Below are 15,169 nucleotides of genomic sequence, written 5' to 3' on the forward strand. Positions count from 1 at the left end.
TTTCAGAGAAGTTACATAACATTCGGGTGTTACCAGAACCGCTGCATTAATGCGCTAGCGTATTTAACTCGCCAAAACGCCGCCCTAGTTTGCTACTCATTTGCAACCGCGCTCCTTCGTACCATTCAGCAGACAAATTAAGCAGCGTTCAAATCGAGTTTTCAGCTGAACTTATACTAGGTAATCAGTGCACCAAAGAAGCGCCGCTGGCAAACCTTTACTTCTGTGAGCAGGCACTGAATGAAGCTTCACTCCCTTTTTATCGCAAGGTGGGCGCGACGCGGAAAGCTTTCTGTGAGCCTTCAATTAGCAGCACAGTCAAACTTGTCTTTTTTTGTATTGTCGACTTTGTGTCGCCATACATTCAGCTGATTAAAACAATTGAGTGACTCGCGGGAATATCCTAACTGTTCAGCACAAAGCAGACGAGTAGCTTAGTTGTGGGAGTGCCAGCACAGCTTGGCGATCTTACTCGTGCACGCGCCAAAGTTTATTGCGCGTGAGAATGCATGCAGAATAGAAAGAAAACACTAAAAGCAAAAGCTGCACGGAACAAGGCGCCGTCGCTGCGCTTCTCAAGAACCGTGCGTGATTCTCGAGTTGCATGAACGTAGCAAGAGCGAAGTCAGCTTCACCGCAAAGCAAGCGCGATTCGGCCCGCCGCGCGTTAGCAGACGACACGGCGAAGGCCCCACCTTCAGCTGTCACTACGCTTGCGCGCCAGTTCCCCGAGCGCCCGCGAGAGGTGCTCCGCGGAGCGCTGGCTGCACGGCACGGTGTTTAAGGTGGAAGTGGACGCCTTTGTACGTGTAAAAAATATGGGCACCACGTATGAAAGAGTACAGTCTTAACAAAAGGTATATTTATTCTCAGACAACAGGTGACATAAAAGAAGCTTTCGTAAGGGGCAACAAGAGCTCCTTAGCGCTTTCTCGTTAATACGTATTAATGTTTGTCAGATACTGTTATAGCGCATCTTGCGATGGCCCTGATAGCCCCTAGGCACACCTCTACAGGAAAAAGTGCACATACACGCTCAGCTGAAGACAGATACTCATGCCAGAGGACTTGCCTACTTGGCTCTGCCGACACTTGTCCTATAATGTAACATGTGATATGGGGGCCACAACTCCTGAACCCAGTTCATACTTGCACAGCCTCTTCCAGCTGCCTGGCTGGTGGCAATATGCGCACTGAAGAGTATGTATTGCAGCCGACTTCCTATGTGTGATATTGTGTGTGACTTGCTGTGAGTGGACGGTATTAACACAAGAATACAAACGCTTTGATTGTTCTGCAGTTTGCGCTGCAGTCGTAGCGGAAGTTAGACCTATTCATGCTACAAATGCTACAGCCATGCTTAGCTACTGGCCGAGTGGATGCGCTTATGACGCGAAACGTTCCCTCTTAGGGCGAATCTCTTCCCGCATACATCGCACCCATGAGGTCGTTCACCGGTGTGGGTCAGAACGTGCCCTTTCAGCGTACTCAAGAGCGCGAACGTAGCGGGGCACAGGTGGCAGGTGTACGGCTTCTCGCCAGTGTGCGTGCGGGCGTGCCTCCGGAGTGCGTCGCTGCGGAAAACTTTTCGGCCGCACACGTGGCAGGCGACCGTCTTCTTCCCCGAATGAGTCAGCGCGTGGTACGCGAGGGTTGTCTTCAAGGCGAATCTCCGTCCGCACTCGCTGCACTCATGCGGTCGTTCGCCGGTGTGGGTCAACATGTGGCTTTTCAAAATGCTGCTTCTGGTGAACGTGGCCGGGCAGGACGAACACTCGAAGGGTCTCTCGCCCGTGTGCGAGCGACTGTGGACCACAAGGCTCCCTTTCTGCGAGAATGCCTTGCCGCACACGCCACAGGCGTGCCGTTTTTCGCGTACGTGAACATACAAGTGTGTTCGCAACTGCGACTTGCGTTTGAAAACTTTCTCGCACACGCCACACTGCAAGGACCTCGTGGCCGTAAGCTGGCCCTCTGTGTCTGGTTGGGAGACATTGACCTCGTCAGGGAACCTGCGTATGAAATAAAAAAATTATTGATATGATGTGGAGATGTGGACGCAAAAGTAAGGCGCCGGTTACTTCTTAGCTCTTGAATGGATCGAGCATAGAAGACAACAAATAAATGTACAAACAGTAGAATAAGAGAAAAAAATGACTGTTTCTTCCGTCATAAGAATTGGTGTAACACGAAAGTTAGACGTGTCTTCACAGAAATAGTGCTCATTGTGTGGTGATATATGAGAGCTTGTACAATGTATATTCGTGTTTGGCAGCTATAGCACCGTTTCACGTGGTTGCACCCAAGTTGACGCCGAGTGGCATGTGTTCATCGCGACGACTAAACCCCATGATCATGATTAAATCGTTGTGGTAGCTGAAGTTGTGAACATATATTTCGACCCAGCAAATGGTGAATGCCGCGTAAAGATGACATCAACAAGTGCATAATCAACACTGGTACGCGATAGGCACTTCTTCAAAACGTCGGTTATTAAGGAGAGAAACGGCACGGTGTGCGCTTTCTAGTAATGGGTAAGCGACGCCTGTGCTCATGCCTACACTACCACACTGCGCTTCAGCAACATAGGAGGTAGTGGTTCGTAGCTTGAGCGGCAAACGCGTGCGTCCCACTGGCCTCTGTCTCGCTCCACCGAGGCACGACATCCGCCCGTCGAAATCGTGCCTTTTCTGGAACGCGTATTGCTGCAGTTTTGAAAGTCGGTGCTCTCGCAATCGAAACAGTCAGCAGCGGAGAAATCCCGTTGGTGCATGTGGAAGCTATGAGCCGGCGAACGCTAACGCGAAACAAAAGGCAAAGAACATAACTGCGTCTAGGGCGCATCGGCGACGCCAGCGCCGCCAGTGTCCCTCGCTGTATCGAGGCGCTTTACCCATGACCCCCGATATCAAGCGCAATCTCAGAGTAAGCGCTAGAAAGTGTCGATCGTGACGTATTACTTCTTTTAACCTCTCACAGGTGGCGGCACTGCCCCGCTCTGCCCCACCCACCTATACCACCAACAGAGCAGCGTGCGAGAGACAATGTGTGAAAGATATAAGGCGCATTCGTGAAGTCTCCAGCAGCTGCCAAGGTAGCTTTGTCGGTTGAGAGTCGGGCGCTTACCGTCGCGGCCGCATGGTCATGGGTTCGATTCCCAGCGGTGGATCTCTTTGTTGGTTTTTTTCTTTCACCCGTCGGCGTCAATTTTTTCAGCGCCATATCCATAACGGGAGTATTTGGTGGACCCTAGCATAAAACACTTTCGTGTTAAAAAAATCGGGCAGCTTCGCACTGGTGGTGCTAAGCCTGAGGGAGCAGCGGAGCTTGACGGCCTTCCTTAGCCTTCCAGCCAAGCCTAGCCCAGCGATTAAACCAAGATATTAAACCATTAAGCCTCATGTTGAATAAAGGTGTCTTCGCCGGTAGAATGGAAAAGAACAAAGGTTTAATGACTCCGATAACAAAACACGTCCATGCTAGGCAAACATTCGTTTCGGCACACCCTGCGCGAGCTCTCCTCTCGTGCCCACATTTCTTTCTCTTCTTTCTTCCAATGCACATTCGACAATATTGAATAGCTAGATATACCCATATGAGCATAGACAGAGGCAGATAAGCCTCGGCATGGCAGGCCTGGAAAAGCCAAGTTGAGGGTCTCGCTTTCATTCTATGTCTTTCTCTGTCTGTCCATTTCATTCGTTCTCTGTTTCTCGCTATCTGTCATTCGTTCTTTCTTGCTCTTTCTCTCTACCCTTTTCTCGTTTGCTCGCCCAAAGTAGTGCAGTCATATGGTTCCCATGAACGCTTCATCTGGCAGCGTGCCTGGATAGCCGAGTGTATACTGCACTCGATTTTGGACCGTGGGTAACCGTGTTCCCATCCCGCGTCACCAAGCAATTTTATTTTAGTATAATTGTTCGGGTTTAACGTACTAAACCCACTATAATTATGAGGGACGCCTTAGTGAAGGGCTCCCAAAATTTTTGCATCTCGTGTTCTTTAACATGCGCCTTAATTTATGTACACAGGCCTCTAATCGAAATGTGGCCTCCACGGCGGGGATTCGATCCCTCGCCCTTCAGATCTGCAGTCAAGCACCATAACAACTAGAACACCGTGGCGGGTGAAAAACACACATATGTCAGCATCATAATGTAAAAGAAAATGTCCGAAATTCAATTAGTAAATTGCCTCTAGTCAGCACGCAGCTGAATCCCCGCATATGGGCAATACAGCAGTTAACACATCATAATTCGCCTAGATGCCTTTGAGTGGCGCCCTGTCGTGTGTGACGTCAGAGAGAGGACTCAGCTGCCGCTCTTCGCGCGCGCGCTCGCTGCGTGAAAGCTGCACGACGATGCCGGCCAGTCTGTCCAGTTCCAGCTATTCAAACTTTAGTGAGCAAGTTCATAAAGTAGTTTGGACTGAATGATCAAGCAAAATTCCCAGAGAAATCGAGCGGAGTTACCATCAGAAGCACGTTCAGTGTCGATTTCTCCTGGTGTCGTCTGTTAGCCATCAATGTGTACATCTGATAGTATGGCGACGATTTCTTTTCGCGACTATTCTATGGCCGTGATGCAATCAAAATTACCTTACGGCCCGTTTTTGATCACTGACTTCAGCGTTGCGGCTTTGGCTTCCGTGTCTGCGATAAAGCGCGACATGCCATTACCGCGTGCTGCGCGTGTTCGGTTGCCCAGCCTGCTCCTTCGTGTCAATTCCTTTGTTCGGAGTTTTAAGCGCACGGCAAACGATGTGTTATGTCATTCAAATAACTTAAATGGTTGTTACATGCAACAGCATTTGATTAAATCCATGTTTTCAGGAGCTGCCGTGTAAGTGCGTCGTAAGTACTTGAAATGTAAACAAGAAAGAAAAAGGTTCAGAGCACGTGTCAAATGCAGATGCACGACGGTGATATGAAATATTAGAAAGGTGTGCGGGGTGGTTTTTTTTTGCAGCTTATTTTAACCCCTACGGTTCTAAATCAACGTCTGCTGACTCGTTCATGTTCGTTTGAAAGTATTCTGAAGAGAATTAGTGTAATCATACTGACGTAGATAAATGCAATGCTTTCGCATCGAAACTCGTAATAAGATGCATTTGCAATAATGCAAATCACTTTCAGCGGTCGACTCCTGATAGGACGTGATGCGGTCACTGTACTAAAAAGACTCACAGGGTCCCTTATGCATTAGCCTATGATGACTCGAAGGCGATGGCCATCATCTTCTATTTCTTCAGTCGATGTATTGTTCTTTCCCCGCCTCCCCTCCGAATGCTTTCTGGACGTAACGTAGTTTTGCACTGCCTCCAGGATCAGAGGCATTGCAAGGTTTCTACACATCACCTGGTTTTGCATTGCCTCCATGATCGACCCACCGATCACGGAGGCATTGCAAATCGACGATTTAATGTGATGGCGTCATCATCTGACGTGTGGTTATGGCGTAACAAATTTTTGCGGTCTGTGATGTGATGAGGACGTCATCAGGTGAAGTCATTCTGTGATGATTTTTTCGCGTCACTCGTGTTCACGCTGCCGACTCGTGATGCCGACGGTTAATTTTCGCGTTTGATCAGGAATGCAAGGCTTTCACCTTAAAATATTCAACCTTGTTACAGCGCGGTAAAGAAAAACAATACTCAACCAGAGGGGCCAGAAGAATGGTGGGACAAAAATAACTTTTCTTTTCAACCATGTTTTTACCGGCAATGGTTCCGAATGGAGATTATAGAAGAATGTTTTTGAATTAGGGGGGATATACATCTTGCACACTCGTTTCAGCACATCGTGGCCTGGAAGACAGGGGCACAATGAACGGTACAACGGAAGCGCAAAGAGCACAGATAGTGAATCCCTATACAATGCCTTGCGCGATACTGTGTACAGGTATTCTGCGGAAAAGCGAGCTTTAAAGAATCGAACAGCGAAGTAAACTTCCAGCACGAATACCCACAAACACGGACGTTCGGAGAAGTTTGAAGAAACAGCTAAGTCGGGTAAGCAATCATCAAATGTAACTTGCAAGAATGAACAGATTACAGGATGGGAACTGACACGAAAAAAGAAAAATCGTGAAAGTGTTTGCCAGAGATAAAGATGTACTAATTGCAATCCACCCTCTCTAGCAGACTTGCATATGTTGTCACAACGCATGGGCTCAAAAGTCGAAGGCCATATGAAAGTTGCGAAAATTCGATGAGAGCATTGTACATGAAATCTTTCACAATGGATAAGTTGCAATATGCAGTAAAGCTTCGTTGCTGGAAAAAGTATTGCAAGGTTCAGCTCTCCCAAATGTTGAAAGGCGATAGGGAACAAATACATGTCCCTGTCGTTCAAGCTTAAGGGCACGCTCCTTCCAGTAATGCGCACAGAATCTATCCGCATCTAGCCGTATACCGATGTACTTTGGCGGAATTCGTGTCCAATCAGTCCCTGCAAACTGATTCGGCGTACTACCCCACGAGCCAAACCATAGGCCTAAACTCTTAGAGACATTTAAACGAGCTCCTGATAGAATGCCAATTTTTTGTCATGTAGATACGTCATTTTCTACCCTTGGTTTATCTGTGCAAAAAAATGCAACATCGTCTGCATAACTAATACTTTAACTTCATTGCTTCATATATTGAAGCCGTGAATACATCTGGACTGTATTATGAACTCATCGGTGCTTCCGCTTGTTTTGCCATTGAAATTGGTTGAATTTCATTACGCCGCAATTACAGAGGCCGGTTGTTGTATATCTAAAAACCGCGATTGGTTCTTCACATGAAGAACTTCAATTTTCCCGTTTGACATAACTGCCTTACTCCACTAATTAAGAAGTTAATAAATTTAACTTAAATATTGTCCCAAATTATGTGTTTAAGCATCGTAAGATGCCTGCAGCTACAGAAAAAGCAAGTGTAAAGGCAGCGAGAAAACATCGCATTTTCTGATTTTTGACAATTTTCGGTAAGCAAGAACGTAAAATGCTGAAAAGATATGCGGAAGAAAACAGCAATATCTAGAAAGAAAGCAAATTCTGGGTTGAATGACTCGCAGACTAAATTTCTTACAACATTTCAGTAACGTGTGGTGCACGCAGATTACTAACCTTTTGTCTGCTTTCGATGCGGCGGAGCCTTGCCTCCTATTCTCGCCGCTTGTTCCAGGAGAACCTTGGACCGAGCTGGATGGTGCTGGTTGGCACGGCTGTCTTTTGGCTCTGGTCACAGCTGGATTCCTGTAGGTAATTAGTACAGAAATCATGTATAACTTAATATTAGTAAAATAGCACGCCTAGTAAAGAAAACACAATTATCACAAAAATGTGCTTTGATACATTTTGCATAGTGGACTTGATAACAATGTGACCTAGATAGTAGTGACAGCCATATTCGGAATGTAGAGATTATGCCAAGCTTCATCGAGCAATGTTTCGAATGAGCAAAGCTAGTGCTATGGCTTAGTTCAGAAGTGAAAGCGTCTAGGTGTACATATCCGCATAGCTCAGAGCCCATATCTACAGCGCATTGCCATTCACGTGGACTGCTGGGCTCGTTAGCCGTCATGATCTGCTAGTGCGAGAAGCCGACGAAGAATCGTGCTCTATGTTGTCGTGATCCAGTTCTCGTCCTGTATTGTTGAACGATTTCTAAGCTGAACCGGTAACCGTTATTATCTTTTTCAGTTCACGATGAGTCTTGGTTTAGGTCCATTTCCAGAATATTGGTTCGGCTTCAGTCCCGGCTCAAAGTCTGGTTCGGGCACTGTTTACGAATCCAGTGATGGAAGCGACATTTTGGTTTTTGGAGCAGATTCTGAAGCAGAAAAAATGCTGCTTTGGAGCAGGAATCTGTGTTTTTGGAGCTGATGGCAAAATATTATGCGCAACGCCTGGAGTTTAAAGCATCATTGAAGCATTTCGTAAACATTAATATTTATTATTAAATATATTGCACATACAGTATTCAGTGCTAACTGTAAGAAACATAAGTGGATGGATAGTCACTGAACACTAAGAAAGATGAGCTACATATTTAAAATGGCAGTACTTGCGGTAGAAATTATATAAAAGCGATAAAGCTGAACACCAAATTATAAAAGTAACCACAATCACATATGACCATCACCAAGGAAGCAGTTTGTAAATAGGTGCGAGATCAAAGCAATCTGTAATTTTCATACTTCACTAAAATAGCCGGCACTGAAACTTAACTCATATATGCCCAGTGTGCTACATAGAGGACGCTTCTTTGATGCACTCTTACATCGATATTTCTTTAGCTGATGACTAGAGCTACCTACACCACATCAAGCGGGCCTCATTCTCAACGTGTGCATGCCTAGACATTGCTTGCTTTTCATGCTGCCACATGCCGACCGCTTGCTCCGGGCAAACGCGTGCTTTGTGTGAAAGACGTCATGGAGAGGAAGAAGTGCAATATCGGTGCGCACGTGAATTGTTTCAAGGCTTACCACACCCGCACATAGCACCCCTAATGCCCAGTGTTCTATATGTACAAGATGGCTTGAAAAACAGTGTTGCGTTTACTTGGCAGTAAATAAGGAACTTGTGCTTTCTTTTGAGGGTAGAAGTACACTTTTTGTGAAATAAAATATTTGTTTTGTCACTTTTTCTGAGTTTGGGCATATATGGGTTAAAGAAAAAGCAACTGAATGAACTAGTTATGCACTTAAAATGCCTGTTCTTGTGGCATAAATGAGGTCAAAGCTGACAAAGCGATAAATGTAAGTCACACCTCACATTTGTAGCAGCGGCAGTTATTAATCAGTATGATATTGAACTAGTCTAGCACACATTTCACCAAAATAGTCTGCTTGTCAGGTACAAATATATTGCTAAGTGAGATATACAGTCGAACCCACTTATAACGATCCCACATATAACAATCTATCCGTTATAACGACCATATCTGGGTGCACTTACGATTTTCCTATGCCAACCATTGAAGCTGCGTCCACATGTAGCGAACATTTTTCGAAGCTTTCAACTTTTACAACGAACACTTCAGACACGGCCACGGTAAAAATATGGCACATACGAAGTGAAAGATTGTTAATACAGGCCTTCTAAAGCATGAAAGTTTACTCGCGACTAAGATATCCCAGATCGGCGAGCACCGCACGCAGATTTCGGACGCTGCGAGCGAGGTCGCTCACTTTCCGGGAGTTTCTTCGATGGCAGAATGGCAGTGAGGACAAAAAAATATAGGAGGCAGCATGAAGCCTCGCGGTCAGCTTTCGCACGGTAACCTTTCACTCTAAGAAAAAATCGAGTATTTGGGGAGTATTTTTGCTACACAACGATAATCGTCATCCACCTCGCGTACTTTCCTCGTGTTATCGCCGTGGTCCCGGCACTTCCCGGTCACGAACGGCGCGCGCGTTATCAGCGTGACATAGCAATCTTGATAGGAAAGTGACGGGAGCCGCGTTTTCTAGAGAGGAAACGCGTGCAAGCCAGATGACGATTATTGTCGTGTGGCAGATATACTCCCCAAATACTCGATTTTTTCTAAGAGTGTTCCTGACGCCGTTCTCTGCAGCTACGACCGCCTACGATGAACCAAACAATGCCCTGGAACGCAAGAAGCCATAAATGCAAGTGATTACCGCGATGACTTTCCATCGCGTAAAGGTTCACTGCATCCCTAAACTCGTCCACGCCACAATGTGCCGCAAAACGTCGTCCGTCTTTTCGGTAACTGCAGAGACCGGTCGATCGGTGATTACGACTTCCGCGTAATATCGGCGATGCCTTCGCAGATAAGCATCAGAAAAGAGCGAATGCGAGGTGGCGGCCGTCGATGAACGTGCCATTGTGACTTATAGCCGACAACCTTATCACGGTCTCTAGATGTCCGCTCCGCTGCGCGTGTGGTGTACACTGTGCGGATTACGGCGGTGCGAGCGCGCCGTGCTGCCGTTCGCAAGTTCGCCGCTGCCGCGTCGTGCGAGACCGCTTTAAAGTACACGTCGCTTTGAAAAAACGAAAGTAGCTCGCTGTTGTTGAGCGGCACGGCTACCGAGGAACGTCGATGCACTGACAGCGAGCGTGTACTGCGTCTTTGATTAGGATGGATGGATGGATGCTATGAGCGTCCCTTCATAACGGGGAGGTGACCAGCCTCGAAGGAAAAAAAAAGAACCTTCCTTGTTTTATGTTGGCCTGATACTTTATCCACATTGATTAAATCTATGTTGTTATATATAAAAAAAGAAATATAAATTCACGGTTCATCTCTCTCTGCCTCTTAAGGCAGAATGACCTTATTTTTCCCCATTATTCTTTTTGTACTTTATCTCTACCTTTCTGCCACCAATACTCTAACCGTCTCTTACTTATTTCTATCGCGGACGTGTTCAGCTTTCCATTGTTGTCCCTAAAACCCAAGGCTTCATGTAGACTCGTGCCCACAGCGTATACCTGGGTGAATATCGCCACATTCAATCAGTACATGTTCCATCGTTTCCTTAGTTCCCCCGCAGCATGTACATTGTTCTTCTTCGCTACTGAATCTCGCTTTATAACTACGCGTTCTAAGGCAGCCCGACCTTGCTTCAAACAGTAAAGCGCTTCCCCTTGAATTATCATAAAACCTTTCCCTCCTTATTTCGTTTTTTCCCTTTCGGTAGTTACTCAGAGCCGGCTTCTTTTCCATCGCTGCCATCCAATAAGTCCTCTCCGCCTCTCTGACCTTCCGCTTAACGCTCCTTGTTGCCATATCGCCCGCACTGCTAGCCGTGTATTTACTGGTGCGCCTCGTAGTTCTTTTTTCTCCACTGCGTGTCAACGCTTGTTCTATACAAATACCTGAAAGCCTTCTCTGCCCATCTATTCTTCTTCAGTTTCCTCAGTCTCTCTTCGAATCTCATTTTGCTCTGAGCTTCCCTCACTTCAAAGCCTGTCCATCCCGTATCACCCTTTACAGCCTCATTTGTCGTCTTCCCGTGAGCGGCCAACGCGAGGCGGCCCACCGTCATTTGATTTACATCCATTCCTGATTGTACCTCTAACTTCATGCACACCACTGAGTTCCCAAATGTAAGTCCCGGGACCATCACACCCTTCCACAGCCCTCGAAGCACCTCGTAGCTATTGTACCCCCATAAAGCTCTGTGCTTCATAATTGCAGCATTCCTCTTTCCCTTTGCTACCGATGCTTTCTCTTGTGGCTCCATATATCCATCCCCCTCATTTACCCATACTCCGAGGTACTTGTACTCGCTTACCCTCGGTATTTTTGGCCCTGTATGAAGACCGCATGGTCTTCGTGATCATTGAATACCATCAATCCACATTTTGTTGCACTAAATCCTAGTCCTAGAGCCTCACATTCCCTTCCGTATGTATCTGCCAGTCGCTGTATATCATCTTGACTGTCCGCAAATAAGACAATATCATCAGCATAAAATAGTCCTGGAAGCTTCTGCTCAACCATCGTGCCGACCTGTTTGTGCAACAAATTAAATCCAATTTTGCTACTTTCTAGCGCTTTTTCCATCCTCACCATGTACAGCATGAATAACAGCGGGGACAAAGGGCATCCCTGTCTCAGCCCCTTGCTAATTTCAACGCTGTCCTTGCTACTTATTCCTTCCCATTCTATACAAACTGTATTTTCTCGGTATATTTCCCTCAAAAGCTGTGTACAGTCGTCCCCTATGCCCACTTCTTTCAATATATCCCACAAAATTTCCTCATAAACATTGTCATACGCCCCGGTGATATCTAGATAAGCTACGTATAAGGGCCTGTTTTCTATTTTCGATATTTCTATACACTGCGTAAGAACAAACAGATTATCGTCTAACCGCCTGTCGATTCGAAATCCATTCTGAAGTTCTCCCAAAATATCATTTTGTTCTACCCACGCTTCTATTTTTAATTTTACTGCCTGCATCGCCAACCTGTATAGCACCGATGTAATGGTTAGCGGTCTATACGAGCGAATGTTATCCTTTTCTCCCCTGCCTTTATAGATTAAGTTCATTCTACTTTTTCGCCAACAGTCTGGTATTTACCTCTCCTGTAAGCACTTTTCTACGGCTTTCAGCAGTGCTTCTTTAGTGTTATGTCCGAGTTCGTTAATGAGGCTGACGGGAACCCCATCTAAGCCCGGAGTAGTGCGCTTAGGAATTTTTCCTTCGGCCTTCTTCCAATTGAAATTATCTAGTACTACATCTTCGTCGGTTGCTCTCCTTTGCGTACTTTTACCTACCGGGGGAATCCCCTGGGGGACCTTTTTAAACGAATCGGCTGTTATCTTTCGAATGTAACCTAGCGCTTCATATCCTTCGAATTTATTTCCTCCTTCATCTACCAAACGTTGTCGCATTGTGACAGACTTCCTACCTAGCGCGTTTAGGTGGCTCCAAAATATCCTAGGCGCGGACTTCATTTCGCGAATCTCTGTCATCCAGCATTCACTTTCACCTTTAATTTTTGCCTCGACTAATTTCTGCACAATGGATTTTTGCTCTAAATATATTTCCCATATTTGGTTGACTTCGTCCTGTGGCCGCTTCTCCTTTTTTGCCTGCCTGTGCTCCCGTGATGCCTGACGTCGCTTCTCGATCGCCTCCCGGATTTCTTTGTTCCACCAACTTTTTGGCTTTCTCTTTCCTTTCCAACAAATAGTTTTCTTCTCTTTTTCCATTTCTTTCGTGATTACATGTAGCAGCTCACTGTAATTCCAGTCTTTGCCTGGTAGTTCGTCTACTTTTTCCTCGACTCTTGCGGCTATATTTGTTATTTGTTTGTCATTTAGATACAAGCTGCCAAACTTTGATTCTATGTTCTTATTTTCAGTTTTATATCCCATTTGTAATATTATGCGTTTATGATCACTATCCAAGCTGTTAATGCCTTCCTCGTCTATTCCCATCTCTCTAAGTTTGTCATATATTCTTTCTGTCATGAGACAATAATAAATGCTCGATTGCCTGTTACCGACTTCCCACGTGATCTGCCCCTCACACTTAGGCCCCACGTTAACTATCTCAAGACTATGTTGCTCGCAGAGATCTAGCAATAACTTGCCATTGGTGTCTGAATATCCGTCAAGGTCATGAATGTGAGCGTTGTTGTCCCCTAGAAGGATTATTTCGGCATCATGACCAAATTCTTTAATATCGGTGCTTATGCATTTCACTATCTCCAGATTCATTTCTCTGCAGTTATTGCCTGTCCACAAGTAAGCTACACCTAGGCACGTTTTCTCTCCACCTACTGTGCCAGAAACCCAGAGGTGCTCTGAACACGTCTGTTTCAATCTATCCCATTTTGTTCTGCTTTGAATTAGCATTCCAACACCCCAACTCGCCTTTCTGATGTGATCCTGGTACATCCTTCCCAAATATAATTGTCAATATGTGGTGGCTCTTCCAAGTCTCTAAGGTGGGTTTCTGTAACCGCATAAACACCTATCTGTTCCTTGTTTACCTGTCCCTCAATCTCTAACCATTTTGCCTTTTTTCTGCCACCCTGCATGTTAATGTAACTAATTGCAACACGCGCCTTCTCCCTTCCTTTACCTTTCCTCTGGTTTTTCGCTATACTGCCTGTCAAAGAGTCCCCCTGGTTGTTTTCCTCATTACAAGCTACCCTGGGCACCGAAGGGCCCGCGTGCCCCCCAAGAAAGCTACTGCGCGTCCCGCAAGTCGCCAACCCACCTCATGACCAAGCCTCCTATCGAAGTGTATTCCGTCTCTTCGAAAACCACCCCACCTGTGCATCTCTCTGTTTATTTCCACTACCTCGATGCCTTTCTCTCGACTCATATGCCATATCTCTTTGTTTGCGTCGACAACCGCTCTTTGCAGGTTGCCGTCACGCACCGGTACCTCCGGTATTGTGCATACCACCATCTGCACCTGAGGGGAAATGGCGCGCATGTCATCGACCCCTTTCACTAATGTGGTCGCTAGTTCGGCTGATTCTTCATTCTAGACGTCGTTTAGACCTGCCGCGATTATCACGAGGTTACAGTCCATTAGCCTTAGTTGCGAGTTTCGCGCTAGCTTGCCTCATCACTGATCCCAGCCCCATGTCCCGGGAACTTCCCTATTAAAACTCGTTTGTCGCCTCTCACCCTTTCCTTGACTGCTTCTGGGCATCTAACTAAATTCGAGTCCCCGGCGATTATCACGTGCTCCGACTTTTCTGCTGGACTGTCCCGCACCTGGCCACTGCCTCGGTTACTAGCGCGTGCCACTGCTGCTGTATTGTCCCCTCCCCTTCCCAAAACTACTTCGCGGAAGCTGGGTCCTGTGACCCTTGCACCTGTCTTTTCCAAACCTGTTTCCCCCTTCGCGTCTACCATTGTGGGGGTCAATGCCCCTCTGTTCCCGCTGTCGCGTGCTTCCTCGTTCGCCATGACTACCTTTGCTAACCCCTCCTCGGCTGACTTAAGCCTTTCCCCCATAGCCATCGTTTTTTCCCGCTTTGTCGCCAACGGCGACAGAGCGGGATTCTTACTCGGCGATTCGCCGAGCGGTAAGAATCGCCGAGCGGGATTCTTACGCTCGGCGTTTCTTACCATGAGCTGATTCTGGGCAGCCATCATTATTTCCATTTTCGCCTCTAACTCGCATTGCTTACACTTGGCGTCAGCTCCCTCTGTCTTCTCATCCGTACAAACCTCTATTTTCCATCCCATTCCGCACCCTGAACACTCTACGGTCTTTTTGACCATGGCTAGATCGTTCACACGGCGGATTAGATACACTTAAAGCCAAATGATATCACTAAACTCCGCAAGTATGCACGACCGCAATAACAACACCGTTCGGAATGTTCGAGTTCCTACGCATGCCTTTCGGCTTACGCAACGCCGGCCAAACTTTTCAACGGTTTATGGATGGCGTTGTTCGTGGCCTCGACTTTTGCAAGGTATACCTCGACGATCTTCTGATTGCTAGCAGCACTCCTGAAGAGCACGAGCGGCATCTGCGCTACGTACTCCAGCGACTGACAGAGAACGGCATCGTTGTCAATACGGCAAAGTGCGTGTTTGGGGTACCGACACTATCATTTTTGGGCCACAGCATTTCAAGTTCCGGAGTACAGCCCCAGAAGGACAAGGTGGAAGCAGTGCGGCAGTTTCCAAAGCCGAGAAACCTCCGCCAGCTTCGAGAGTTCCTGGG

General features: G+C 46.7%; 1 protein-coding gene across 1 annotated transcript in view; it reads right to left on the reverse strand.

Annotated features, from left to right (window-relative positions):
• Positions 1 to 1,156: 1,156 nt before the first annotated feature.
• LOC119403497 (zinc finger protein 239-like) overlaps positions 1,157 to 15,169 on the reverse strand; it is a 14,487-nt gene continuing 474 nt past the window's right edge. Inside the window, exons 2-3 of the mRNA XM_037670428.2 lie at positions 7,113 to 7,241; positions 1,157 to 2,012 (exon numbers count right to left, since the gene is read on the reverse strand). Of these exons, the coding sequence (XP_037526356.1) occupies positions 1,361 to 2,012; positions 7,113 to 7,241 (781 nt within the window). The 3' untranslated portion in view covers positions 1,157 to 1,360. The remainder of the gene's footprint in view (positions 2,013 to 7,112; positions 7,242 to 15,169) is intronic.

Source organism: Rhipicephalus sanguineus, chromosome 8 (genome assembly GCF_013339695.2).
Source record: "Rhipicephalus sanguineus isolate Rsan-2018 chromosome 8, BIME_Rsan_1.4, whole genome shotgun sequence".
Taxonomy (NCBI): domain Eukaryota; kingdom Metazoa; phylum Arthropoda; class Arachnida; order Ixodida; family Ixodidae; genus Rhipicephalus; species Rhipicephalus sanguineus.